The 13,298-nt window shown below is 36.2% G+C and overlaps 1 protein-coding gene across 3 annotated transcripts in view; it reads left to right on the forward strand.

Moving 5' to 3' along the window:
- The window catches only part of cdin1 (CDAN1 interacting nuclease 1), an 89,984-nt gene that overhangs the window by 20,359 nt on the left and 56,327 nt on the right, over positions 1-13,298 (forward strand). For 2 of the 3 annotated variants that reach the window (XM_067367915.1, XM_067367916.1), the window contains exons 3-5: positions 2,910-2,955; positions 5,398-5,462; positions 7,574-7,634. In XM_067367915.1, coding sequence (XP_067224016.1) covers positions 2,910-2,955; positions 5,398-5,462; positions 7,574-7,634 — 172 coding nt within the window. Of the gene's footprint in view, positions 1-2,909; positions 2,956-5,397; positions 5,463-7,573; positions 7,635-13,298 lie in introns of those variants that run through there. The other variant, XM_067367917.1, reaches the window with a different exon arrangement.

Raw genomic sequence — 13,298 nt, forward strand, 5'->3', positions numbered from 1 at the left:
CACACATGAGAGATTTCTAATTGACGTGGAAAGACACTTTCAGTTTTATTTCATTCTGTCCAATCAGGACTGAGAAGAGCTCACATTGAATATTTTGAATGTAAGGAGGGTTATTCCCTTCGGATGTGTTTTTCAGCCCAGGTGTTTGACATCGAGCGCTGCTGGAGATGAATGTAGTTCATGGGATTGAGCGGCCCTTGGGAGCTGCAGCTTCCTGCCATGGAAGTTTCCTTTTTCAAAGCCCATCAGCAGCAGGGGGAATGTTCCCCAATATCCTATCATCCCCCAACAGTCCTCCGGCAGCTGCCGATGAGACTCAACCCCGTCATTTCTGTCAATACAGGAAAAATAGCCGTTCTTATGATTCACACAGTGGGCTCAGAATTACATTTAAGCATGGAAATAAACACAAGCTTTTATGATTTTGTAAAAATTTAAATGTTGTGTCAGCAATGTGGTGCTCATTTTTATGTCCATTAAAAATGCATATTCATGCATACAATGACTTGAATGTATCTAGTATTTTCTAATATTTCTTAGAAAAAAAGATATTTTAACAACTGCTTATTAATATTTGAAAACTACCAGCCACACAGTTAAACCAACATGCAGATAAAAAGAACATAAATCATCATATGGCATTAAATGTCAGTTTATTAATACCCTTTGATCTTATGACTGTGTTTCAGTGATTGGGAATATTTCATAGTTTAATCTTTGCTTTTGTTAGCATTTCATCTGGATTTGATTTCTAAATGAATTAGCGGTTTAGGGTTTCCTCCTGGATTGTTTGGCTCCACAGACACCTGCGTTGATGCTCTCGCTAAGGCTTCTGATCTGCATTAAATAATTATAGTCTCAAATGCATTTCATTTAAAGTAATTTGTGGCTTTTTTCCTCTTGATTTAATATCTGATTAGGGAGAGAGGCAAGAATATATACAGTGTGTGCATAATTATTAGGCAAGTCGATGTTCTGATCATATTTTTTTTTTCCAATCACATTTTACCAACATCAATCTTAATAACTAATATTAATTTTGTATATAATCATTCAGGGCTTGACATTAAGCCTTGTCACGTTTGTCCTTCGCACAAGTAAATTGGTCATGTGCTTGTCCGAGTAAAAAAGCTGCTTCTCCAGAAAAAATATATATATATATTTTTTGTAAATATAATTTATTCTGAAGCAATATTCTCATCAGTGTTCTATCAGCTTTAACATATTTAAATCTGCATATTTGTGATATTTACCCTAAAGGCATTTACCTTTTATAAAGGGCATTTTTTCCTAATCTTATTAAATTTATGCTTCATCTTTCATTTTAAATTGTTACATTTGATCAATATATTCAATTAGAATAATAAGACACTATAGGGATGTTACCAATCAAATTAAATCATTTACACTGAAAACTCACAACTGCATTAAATAATGTTATGAGATGTTTCTTTGAATATAAAAATAAGAAAGGTTGGAAAGAATGATACTTTTAAACATTAAACTGCCAGTAGGGGGCAGCAAGTGACCATCTTAATGAGTGAGTCATTGGGCCCTATCATACACCTGTCACAATGCAAGTGTTTTTGCTAGTTTCAGCCTAATGCAGTTGTCTGCACATTGTTTAAATAGCAAATGCACTCGCACCCATCTGTCCACCAATGGTCATGCTGGTCTGAAAACGAGGTGCGTTCAGGTGCATTGTTGGCGTGTTGCTATTTTGAAGCAACTGAAAACGACTGCGCCATTGATTAAAAAAAACCTGCTCTAAAGTCAATAGCACAGTATTTTTTGTGCTATTTAATGGGTGTGTTAGTAATATGAACTTATATGTGGGTGCACAACACGTGTACACTCAGCAGCACACCACATATTAAAAATAAAAGGATTCCTCTCTGGAGAAGCTCTCAGTCTTTCCGCTTGCAAATTCTGCCACGTAAATAGCGAATCCACTATGGTGCGAGTGCACCTGGCTTTTAAAGGGAATGGGAGATGAGACACTGATTGGTTTATTGCACGTTACGCCCAAAAATAGGTACAACCCTTTTTGACCATGCGCCTGGCGAGCCGACCATGTTTTTTTTCTGTCGTTAAACTAGCAAAAGAGGATTCGGACATGCCCTAAGTGTGCTTCAGACCATGCGCTTAGATCGTTCAAATAGGGCCCATTGAGTCATTCATTCAAATGATTCATTCAAACGGCTGATTCATTCAGGAATGAGGCAGTTGTTTAATCTTTGACTCAACCGATTGGTTCAAAACGCTGAATCATTCAGTAATGAAACACTGTTGAGTGTTGCTGTGAGATGACTATGGTTCTGTTGTGATCTTTGTTTGGAACTATTTTCACTGCTGAAACAGAACAAAAACAGTCAATATTGCATCTAAAATGTAAGCGACTTAATGTTAACTACCTGTACTCTCAAAAACATAAAAAAATATTAACTGCAAAAGACTTGAGGAATTAAGGTAAAGAATCAGGTGTGAACCCATCAGGAAACCTTTACTCTCCAGTGCCTCCATTTTCCAGAACTGCAACCTACCTGGAGTCTCCAGAAACACAAGGTCATTTTCTTTTATTCAGCGTACATACGCATTCACGACGTCCTGCATCAGCATGTGCCTTTGTTCCAGTGATAGAGTGAATGCATGAGGTCTAAAGGTGTGTTGTGTTCACCTGACACAAAAGCCAATCATACACTTATATTCTTCTCATTTCACACGGATCCTCTGCTCCGTAACCCCGGCGTCTCGCAGGAATCGTTCATCTGGAACAACTTTGCCACACTTGTTTCCATGTTCCTAAGATTACAGGCTGGCCGCTCTCGGCTTTGAAGCACTCCTCTCTCTCTTTGTCTGAATGCAATGCACTCTGGTAATTAACTTTGTCCTTCTTTTATTTGTTCCAGTCTTCCTCCGTCCACTCTTCTGAGCATCTTCTCCCAGGAGTACCAGGTTAGAAGTTTTCTTCCTTTGTGCGGCCTGACAGCTGCCTAATTGAATGATGAATGTCCCCTTATTTCTGTGTAATTGAACTGCCAACTCTCTGATTGGTTTGGAGGATTCCCCCCGACCGACACACACACACTCACAACCACACACACACACACACACACACACACACACACACACACACACACACACACACACACACACACACACACACACACACACACACACACACACACACACACACACACACACACAACAGAGGGCCGTGCCTGAGTCTCGGTGGACCTCTGCCAACCCGGCCCCTCCATCTGTCTAATAACATCGAGCCACTGCTTATTTGCCGGACCTGTAATAAATTATGCTAAACCATTATTATTCTGACAATAATAATTTCCCCGTGTAGCGCGGCTCCGTGTGCTAAATGTTTGCTGACTCGCGCTGTCGCGGCCGCTTTCCGTGGCTGACAGCCGATGATGATCGATGGCCGCTGCTGCAGTGGCAGACGGCTACAGCGGCACAAAATAGAGTCATTCATCATCCGCCTGACAGCTGTCACTCATTCTCTGTGTCTCAGCAGAATTACTTTTGTAGTTTTTAAATAAGTTGTTTTTAAGCGTCGCTCTCGCTGTCCTCGGGTTAAGACGCCACCGAATCGCATTACAAATGAAAGGGAGAGTGGTTGTAGTTTAGTAGAACAGGAAATGAATGAGGCTGAAAGCACAGGGTAGTGAACATTTCTGCACACGAATCAGTGTAAAAATATACATCTGGTGCCAGCACAAATAAAGTGTCGAAGTAGGGGTCATTTCATGTTACAGTAATGCAATATAGTTATTTTTGCTGGAAATTACTTTTTTTTTTTTTTTTTTTGGAAAAGTTTCTTCTCACCAAGGCTGCATTTATTTGATCAAAAAAACTGTAAAAATAATGAAATATTATTACAGTGTAAAACCGTTATTTTCTATGTGAATATAGTAAACTCATTTATTCCTGTGATCAAAGTTGAATTTTCAGCATCATTACTCCAGTCTTCAGTCACATGATCCTTCAGAAATCATTCTGATATGATGATTTGATGCTCAAGAAACATTTCTGATTATTATCAATGTTGAAAACAGTTAAAAACATATTTTTGTGTAAACAATCATACATTTTATTTATCAGGACTTTTATCTGATGAATAGAAAGTTCAAAAGAACAGCATTTATTTGAAATATAATTTTATGTAACATTATAAATATCTTTACAGTCACTTTTGATCGATTTAATGCATCCTTGATAAATAAGTGTTATTTTTTTTTTTTTTAATCCAAACTAGCAAAACAGCAAAATAGTTTTTTATGTGAATAATCAAGCTAATGCCTGTTTTTGTAACTTGATGGCCTCGAATCAAAATACCAGATGATTCATTTCCAGTGAATGAATCATTCTGAATCAGTAAAAAAAAAAAAAAAAAAAGATTCACTTTATTAAACATTTTAAAACCTAAATGGCTCTAAAAGGTCCAACTAAGATTATAGAACAGACTGTTCAGGCTACATCTACATTAATCCAAAGACATTTGAAAACTCCTCATCCACACTAGTGTTTTCCAAAAGTTGCTCATCCACTCTTAAACATCTGAAAATGCTTAAATTACCTTACTGTGTATGATTAAAACATATTAAAACCAGATATAATAAAGTTCTCACACTATTCTTCTGGCGCAATCATTTTATTAGCATAATATCGCATCGTTCACTGTTGCACGCAAAAACATTTGCGTCGTCATATCTTGCCGTGCAGGACAGCAATTATGAGTAAATTCTGTCATCTTTGCAGGCATATAATCTGAAGATTCTAAAAAGGAGCATTTATCTTGAGCAATACTGTTAATGTAAATAGCAGGTACAACAATGCCACTATAACTATAGATCTCTTTGGGTACAATATGCGTCACATGACTAAACATGCGTCATTGTTTTCAGACCTCTGTTTCCACTGTCCACACTACAACACGAAATTGGCATTTTCAAATGTATCCACTTTAGAGAGCGTTTTCAAAAAGCTCTGTTCTCCTTGACAAAAATGCTGTCTCAGTGTGGATGGAAGGCAAAAACGAGAGAAAAAGTATTAGTGTGGACAAGGCCTTATTCTGCCAAACAAACCTTACTTAATGAAAATATCATCCTCATCTTGTGTAGCTTGGTTTCCGCTCTGTTTTCACATCATTCTAAGTTTATTTGTTGCTCTCACATGCAAATATCATCAAGTAGTCCTGTCCACTGATATATCCACCATGGTGGTTAAATGTTTATATAAACGCACACTCACACACACACTATATACCGTTGTACCTCCCAACACAAAGACTGATGAATAAATGCAGAGTGTGGTGATATTTTACATGACGGATATAAAAGTTTCATTTGTTTAAGTTTCTCTACAATGTGCTGTTTGTTTCAGAAGAGAATGAAGCGCAGCATTATGAGACATCACGCTCCTGATGTGGTTAAAGGATATTATCAGAGGTAAGAAAGACATTTTCAAAGACATTTTTAAGTTGACTTAGCATCTTAAAAATGCAAAAATAAGAGCGGCCAAAATCAATTCAGATGGAATATATATATATATATTTGTTTTATATATTTTATATATATATATATTTTTTTATATATTTTATATATTTTTTTAAATATATATTTTATATATATATATATATATATATATATATATATATATATATATATATATATATATATATATATATATATATATTTGTTTTATATATTTTATATATATATATATTTTTTTATATATTTTATATATATATATATATATACATACACACACACCCACACACCCCTGGAAGTCTGGGAATGATGTAGCAATCAAAACTCTAGATTGCTGCTCTGCTTTCATCAGATGCATCATGGGATGCTTTAACCTCTAGTGGAGGAAGAACATGCCATGATGATGTTTGTCCTTCATTATCTGCTGCAACTCATTCATTTGGATTTATATGTAAAGTCTATTACTAATTTAATAACTTTTGTAACATATAACAATAAGGTTAAATTTCTTAATGTTATAATTCTAAAGCATTTACTAATTTTAGTTGATGTTAATTTCAACATTTACTAATAAAGTATTCCAATAAAACATTAACAAAGATTAATAAACAAATATTTTGCTCAATGTTAGTTAATGTCTCAGTCAGACATGGAAACTCGAGTCTGTGACTTGGACTCGAGTCGCACTGAAGTCGCAAAAATAAACGACATGTGGCTTGACTCGTGAACTACTAACCCGAGACTTGACTTGGACTTGAAGACAGAGAGTCTTTTGGCATGACATTCCCGATTACGTTCTCTATTTACTACCCCACATGACGGCACGAAACACCACATTTTACTATCCATTCATTCCCGAGTATGTGCTGCAGCAGTGAATATCACAAATCATCTAAACACACCAAGCCATCGAGCTTGTGACGCATCTGAAGGCACACGAATTCATCACCCATTAGAAAACGTGTTAAATTAGCAACAAATAACAATATAGCCTTACCTTGCGGTTAACTTTGTCATTTCATTTGAAAAGAAATCAATTAATCTGAAGGGAAGCTGCGGTGTCGGAACAGTTGCTAAGGCTTGCCTGTGGTGCAATTTTCAAGAAGTACATGTCCTTTTCATTTTTTTTATTTATTTTTGCCCAAGTATTTGATAATGCTTAAAAATATCCAGATTTATCATGTTAAATTGTATTTGGATTGAGCGAGCACTTCCATACGCATTTTATGTCGTCCGACTCATTTCCACATATCGGTTTAAGTTGCAGTGCGTTTATTATATCGCCTTATCACAAACGAGACACACAGATGGAAATTTTGTTCGCTGGCTCTTAGTGAAAAACTTTTCCAGCATTGCTTAAGATCTACAGCAACTCATATAGCTCAAAATACATAGCCTATAATTTTGTATAAAGTTAGAAAATAATATAAATGATTTAAGTAGTATTTTGTGTGCTTTATTAGAAAAAGATAATTTTAAAGTAAAAGAAATCTGTTTTGATATTTAAATACACTGTTAATTACAATAATTAGTTAATACAACAAATAGTACAAAGACTAGACTTCACTTGGACCCCTAAAGACTTGAGAGTTTACTTGGACTTGACCGCAGGGTCTTGTGAACATGTCTGGCCTTAGTAAATGTTAGTTAATAATAGCGTCTTATTGTAAAGTGTTACCAATGCATGTTTGTCTACAAAAATAGCTTGAGTAATTGAAGCAGAAGCATTTAGAGCACTTGTCTAATTTTTGTCTGGCGGTGTAGATACTGCAAATATGCTGTTTGTTATTCTCCCAGACATCAAATAAAATGATCCGATTTTGACAAACATGCCGGTATCCAAAGGAAACCTGCGTTATGTTTCTCGTTAACTTTTATTATGAGCGCCGTCTGATGTGTGGGGGGTCTGTGAGGGTTTTGTGGTTTCAGGTTAATGAACGGCCTCGTCTGGTTTGGGTAGAGGGTGAATCCATCAGGGACGCTGACATGTCCTGGCTGGTCTGCTTTTGTTGTCATCTCTTCTCATTTGTTGACTTTCTTCCCCATTGTTGTTCTTTGTGGTAATGAAGGTACCGCAGCGAAGCCAAGACGCGTCCTACGGCCCCGCTTCTGCTGGAGCTCGCCAACGAGGTAATGACTTAACCTCCACATTGCCTTCTCTACTACTTTATTATTTTTTTTAGAAGAATTTTGTTCAGGGCTCCAGCAGAGCTTTGCACAAACATAATTAACCCAAAAGATTCATTTGGAGTTTTCCCAGTCTGTTAGTACTTATAAAAATTGGACTAATGGTTCTGCCTATTAACCAATGATTTCGGGCAATTATCCTTCATGGAAAAATAGTTCAGTGTCATTATCATAAGTGATGTTCATAAATGCGCCTGCAGTCTATTATTGACACTGAGGTCAGTGGTTAATATCTCTTTGTTGGTGAGCTGTTTACATATTGAAGCTCTCTTATTTCAAACCTTCTTTAAGTGTTCGAGTGAAGTAAAGCGCTGGGTGAGTCAGTGAACTACAGTGAATGATGTTACAGTTAACACTGACCAGTGAAAGGTGTTGATCCTCTCACACCCTCATCATCACCTCACTGATTCAGACTGTGGCGTTTACTCACACAGATCTCATGGGAAATAATGATGCAGCTTTCATTCATTACTACAAGAAACATCACACTTAGGGCCCTATTAAATCTGTTTTATTTTTTCCTGGATTCTGTGTTTTATAATTTAAATACAAATTTATTATAAATGTATTATAGTGAGCACATAAAACTTTAACAATTTAATTCATATTTTAAAATATAATCAAATGAAAACTGGATTCCTTTCATTTTTATTTTTTTTGCAAACAAAGTTTGCAAACAGAGGTTTACTGTTCAGCTCAAGTTTCAGCTCAAAATCCCCCACAGATCATTTAATAATAGCTTGTCAAATTTGCCCCTATTTGGTTGCGAGCAAAAACATGCCATTTGTGTGTGTCCCTTTAAATGCAAATGAGCTGCTGCTCCCGCCCCCTTTCCAGAAGAGGGCGGAGCTTTAACAGCTCAACAACAACAAAGCTGGAGAATCTCACGCAGCCAAAATGAGGATTGTCAGTAACGGTGTTCAGCCTTACATTGTTCAAACCGGAGTCGACACTGATGGAGAGACTCAGGAAGAAGTTACAACTTTTAGACGTTTCTGAATGGTTAGTGGATAAATTGATGTAGTTGCTGTGGAGTTGATCAACTCATCCACTAGCATGTGTCGTCATGTTCATCTTTTGTGTTGAATTGACCCTCGTTTGTGAAGCAGTCCGGCGTAAAATGACGGCAACAACACTCTACTACAACAACTCTTCCTCTTCTCTAAAGCATGGCCTCACCCTCTTTGTTGTGTGTTCTCAGGGGCGGGGTTTATGTAAATTTTGGGGTTGGTGATGTCACGGGAAGATGCCATTTGTTGTAATAATATTTGCATTGAACTTTGAGCGTCATAACTTTGCAGATGTTGTTTATGATCAAACAGCAACATTACACACTAACTAAAGTTAAAAACGTGAAATCATAATCAAGGACCCCTTTAATAAACTATATATTTTTTTATTACTTTGAGAAGAACATTCTACTGCAAGGGGTCTTCAACGGGGGTCCACAGCGCTACTGCAGGGGGTCCGCCAATGAATGTTTGCACTCTGGCACCCATTGACTTCCATAGTATTTTTTATTCCTACTACGGAAGTCAGTTGGTGCCATCAACTGTGTGGTTACAGACATTATTCAAAATATCTTCTTTTGTGTTCAACAGAACAAAACTCATACAGGTTTGGAACAACATGAGAATGAGTGACAAAATGACAAAATTGATGACAAAATTGTCATTTTTGGGTGAACGATCCCTGTAAAACGTTATTATCATAACATTATCATTATAAAACCTGCCTCATGTGCAATTTAAATGTTTGTATGCAAATCCGTTGTTAATTTTATCCTGTAATATAGGGTTCCTTTATAGTTTACAGCATTTGTTCAAATAGATTTTCTTTTAGAAAAGTTGACATTTACTGTACCTGATATTTATCCAAGTGAATCGATACCAAATCAAAATCTGAACTGAATCGAATCGCAAGCTTGTGAATTGAAATCGCAATTTTGTGTCAATGTCCAGCCCTAGTGTCCAGCATCGCTGTGTGAAAGTTAGTCACTCCCAGCGTGCTGAAGTTGTCAATGAACGTCATAATTACTGACTCACTCCGATCCTTGATTGAGTTCAGAGTGATTGCGAGTCAGTTTGCTGTTGAAGGATTTGAGCGGTCTTCCTCATAAGTGTCCCATGACTCAGTTTAATGCGCTACTTCACATTTACGCTGCGCTCTCATGCTGCTCCGCTCTCTGCTAATTGCTATAGTCATAGTGCTTTATGGCACAATATATATCGCCAACTGAGCCACACTATAACAACTGATGAGAATTATTACCGTGCCTGTGAGCTCGTCACCCGTCCATGATCTGACACACAAACACGACTGAATCAGCTCAAATCCTGCAGACCGATCCTAGTGTCTGTCCCGGCGTGATTAAAGAGTGATGAATGTGATCGGAGCTTCGTAAACGTTACTCACACGTTTCAGATGAGAGATCCACTCATGATTAATTTGAAAACGATGAGAACGAGCACCTGAATCAGACAGGGAAACCTCACACAGACGTCATTATTCAGTGTCATCTCGGTGTGGGTTTGTCCTCATCCAGCTGTATCACACGTGAAAGTGAGGCTGATGATGGGAGTTTGTGTGCTTCAGAGAGACAGATGATGAATCCTGTCTCTGACTGTCATCATCATAGCAGACGTGAGGTCGTTTCCTGTAGTGCGAGTCCATCAGTGTGTTGTTCAGAATCAAACTGACGTGATTTCTGCAGCATTAAAAATGGATTATTAACAAAGATTATTGGAGTATTTGGTGGCACTTTACAATAAGGTCGCATTAGTTAATGTTATTTAATGCATCAACTAAAATTAACATACAGTGAGCAGTGTGTATTTGTTATAGTGTTTATTAATCTGTTTTATAGTGGCTAGTTTATAAAAATACAACTGTTCATTGTTACTTCCTGTCAGCTCAGGTCCATTAAGTTATATTATAAGTTACACTGATGCTCAGTGAGTTGGTAAAGGGCATTGATTTCATCTTTTTTGTAAGTAATTGTGAACTGTACTAACAATATTTGAGTAAAAATAGCTTCTATCTAACATCATGGAAAGTCAGTCTTCACTCTTAAAAAGTAAGGTTTCAAAAGTCACTTTCAGTGATCAGTTTTAGGCAACCATTTTTTTCTTAGTGTGAAGAACATTTTAAAGGGGTCATGAACTGTGTTTTATTGTTTTATAATGTTTCCTGGGGTGCACTTATAATGTTAGATTATTTATTTATTTTAACAAATTTTTAGTTAAGTATTACTCTCAACTTTTAGCACATTTTTACTATTACAGCTCTCAAGGTTAACTAATTGTGAATCGAGATCTGTGGCATTATATTTAGATCGTGGCATGAAAGGTTGCAGTGATGATCATTGTAGTCGATCACAGACATGTTGAGCTCATGAAAGCAGTGATCATGTCATTGAAACTCAGTTTCTGCACAGTAACGAATGCTTTCATCATAACTAACAGTGCAAACTCGATGTAACTAAGAGATTTGTTGATTTTAACATGAGTTTTGGTGCATGATAAATTGCACTGTTTGATTGACAGCTTATAAAGGGAGCGTTCTTTGTTAGTTTTCTATATATAATTTAATCACCGTTCAAATAACAGATTATTTTCCTCCTACTAAGAGAAACAATGTGAAGTTGAGCGTTTAGTCACTGGTTTGATTTACTGACACACAGACAAAGATCATGTGACTGTACATGAATCATTAATATCAGATCAGGCATTAGAATGAACACAGTTACTGACATGTTGTTGCATTACTGTCGAGTCCATATCCTAAAAGTCTGTTTGGGCCTAAACAGGCAGTGATGTAGAAGCAGGCATGGATTTTCTGTGGAGGCAGTGCTTGGCCACACTATTACGTAATAAAGTAGCAAATTCCGCAACCTGTTGCTTTGGCAGACTGGCTTCGATATAAGCTGTTTTTAGACTGAGAAAACGTTGAGTTCTGAAACTTAGAGGATATTTTCATAGTACAATGATCTATTATATGTCAAACGATTAAGGGGGGAATAATTTCAGTGAAATGCGTCATAAACAATTCCAGTCCATTTTCCAAAAAGTTTCCCAGCCCCATACATTACAAATGACATTGAAGACAAACTGTAATTAGTGTCTACTAAGTCATTTGAGACTAGTGCTGTAGGGCCCTATAATTTCTGCGATCACGGAATCACGGACGAAATCGCGGAATCCATTCATAAAAACGGAATTTACTATATAACGCGGAATGTCACGGAATTAGTCAAATTTTTGATGAATGAATTAAAAGCAGGTCAGTACACTTAAATTAAATCACGATATAGACTAGTGTCTGTGAATATTAAACCGCACTATTTAAAGACTATTTAAACATGAATCCTGCATGCCTGTGACTCTGAAATGAACGATTTACCTCACACCGCCTCACACACAATCGCGCGGGTGCACGCACGCTAAAGCACATGCGACGCTTGCGGTGTTTTCGTCCTCTGTCGCCTCACTATATGAATGCACAAATTCATCTCCAGAGCTGCTCTGAAAGTCACTTCATCAGCATTTAACCACTTTGTTTGAGAAAACTACCGTCATAAACACAGAGAAACTCAAAGCTCTAGGCAAACCTTCAAAATAAAAGTTTGATTTAACTTGACAGAAATATATTACTGTTGTACAGTAAAATTTAGATAAATTAATTTAACAATAAATTATTGAAATATACTTTTAAACAATATCAGTGTTTCTTCCATGTTTTAATTTTAACAGTAAAGCTCTGTTGTGCAGCATATTGTTTGACAAAAAAGTTTAATTTCATGATTAAAAGATAAATTAAATGGTATGCGTTCATTTGATTGCCAGAAAAATTTAAATACACAACAGAACTTCTGAAAAAAATGTATTATATATCATAAAAATATATTTTTTAATTAATAAATATTGTTGTTTTTAAGAATTCAATTAATTAGACATGCTTTTTGATTATTAAAATGGAATTAAACCATTAAAATGGAATCCAGAAAACAGAATTTGGTAAAAATAAAATTTGAGGGGAAAGAATAAAACATTTATCATAGGGTCCTAAATTATTATTATTATTTTTTTTGTTAAACTTTTAATAAATTGTTGGTAAATTGGACAAGATTAATTATTTCAATTAATTAGACATGCTTTTTGATTACTAAAATTTAATTTAACCATTAAAATGGAGTGAAAAAATAAATAAAACGGAATCCAGAAAAATTAAAACGGAATTTGGGAAAAAATAAAATGGAATTTAGGAAAAAATAAAACTGATTTCATAGGGCCCTAGTGCTGATAGTGACCTGATGAAACCTTTAGCACTAAATGTTAAAGTTCAGAGTGCAACTTTACAAAGTGATCAGACACACCATTTTCAGCTGCTGGACAAATAAACAGGTGTGCAAATCCGTTTATTCCCTTTGTGACACAAGCAAATTTTACTACATTTGTGCATTTCATGTTTCCTGCAGCTTGTTATTGAACAGAATGCAGTAGGTTGTTTAGTATAGTGTGTAGAATGTGAACACGAGCCGTAGGTGTGCAGCGGTACGTCAGGTGTGATCTGAGCTCCAGCTCTCGCATGTTTCAAGGTGTTTCACCT

This window comes from Chanodichthys erythropterus, chromosome 18 (genome assembly GCF_024489055.1).
Source record: "Chanodichthys erythropterus isolate Z2021 chromosome 18, ASM2448905v1, whole genome shotgun sequence".
Lineage (NCBI taxonomy): Eukaryota > Metazoa > Chordata > Actinopteri > Cypriniformes > Xenocyprididae > Chanodichthys > Chanodichthys erythropterus.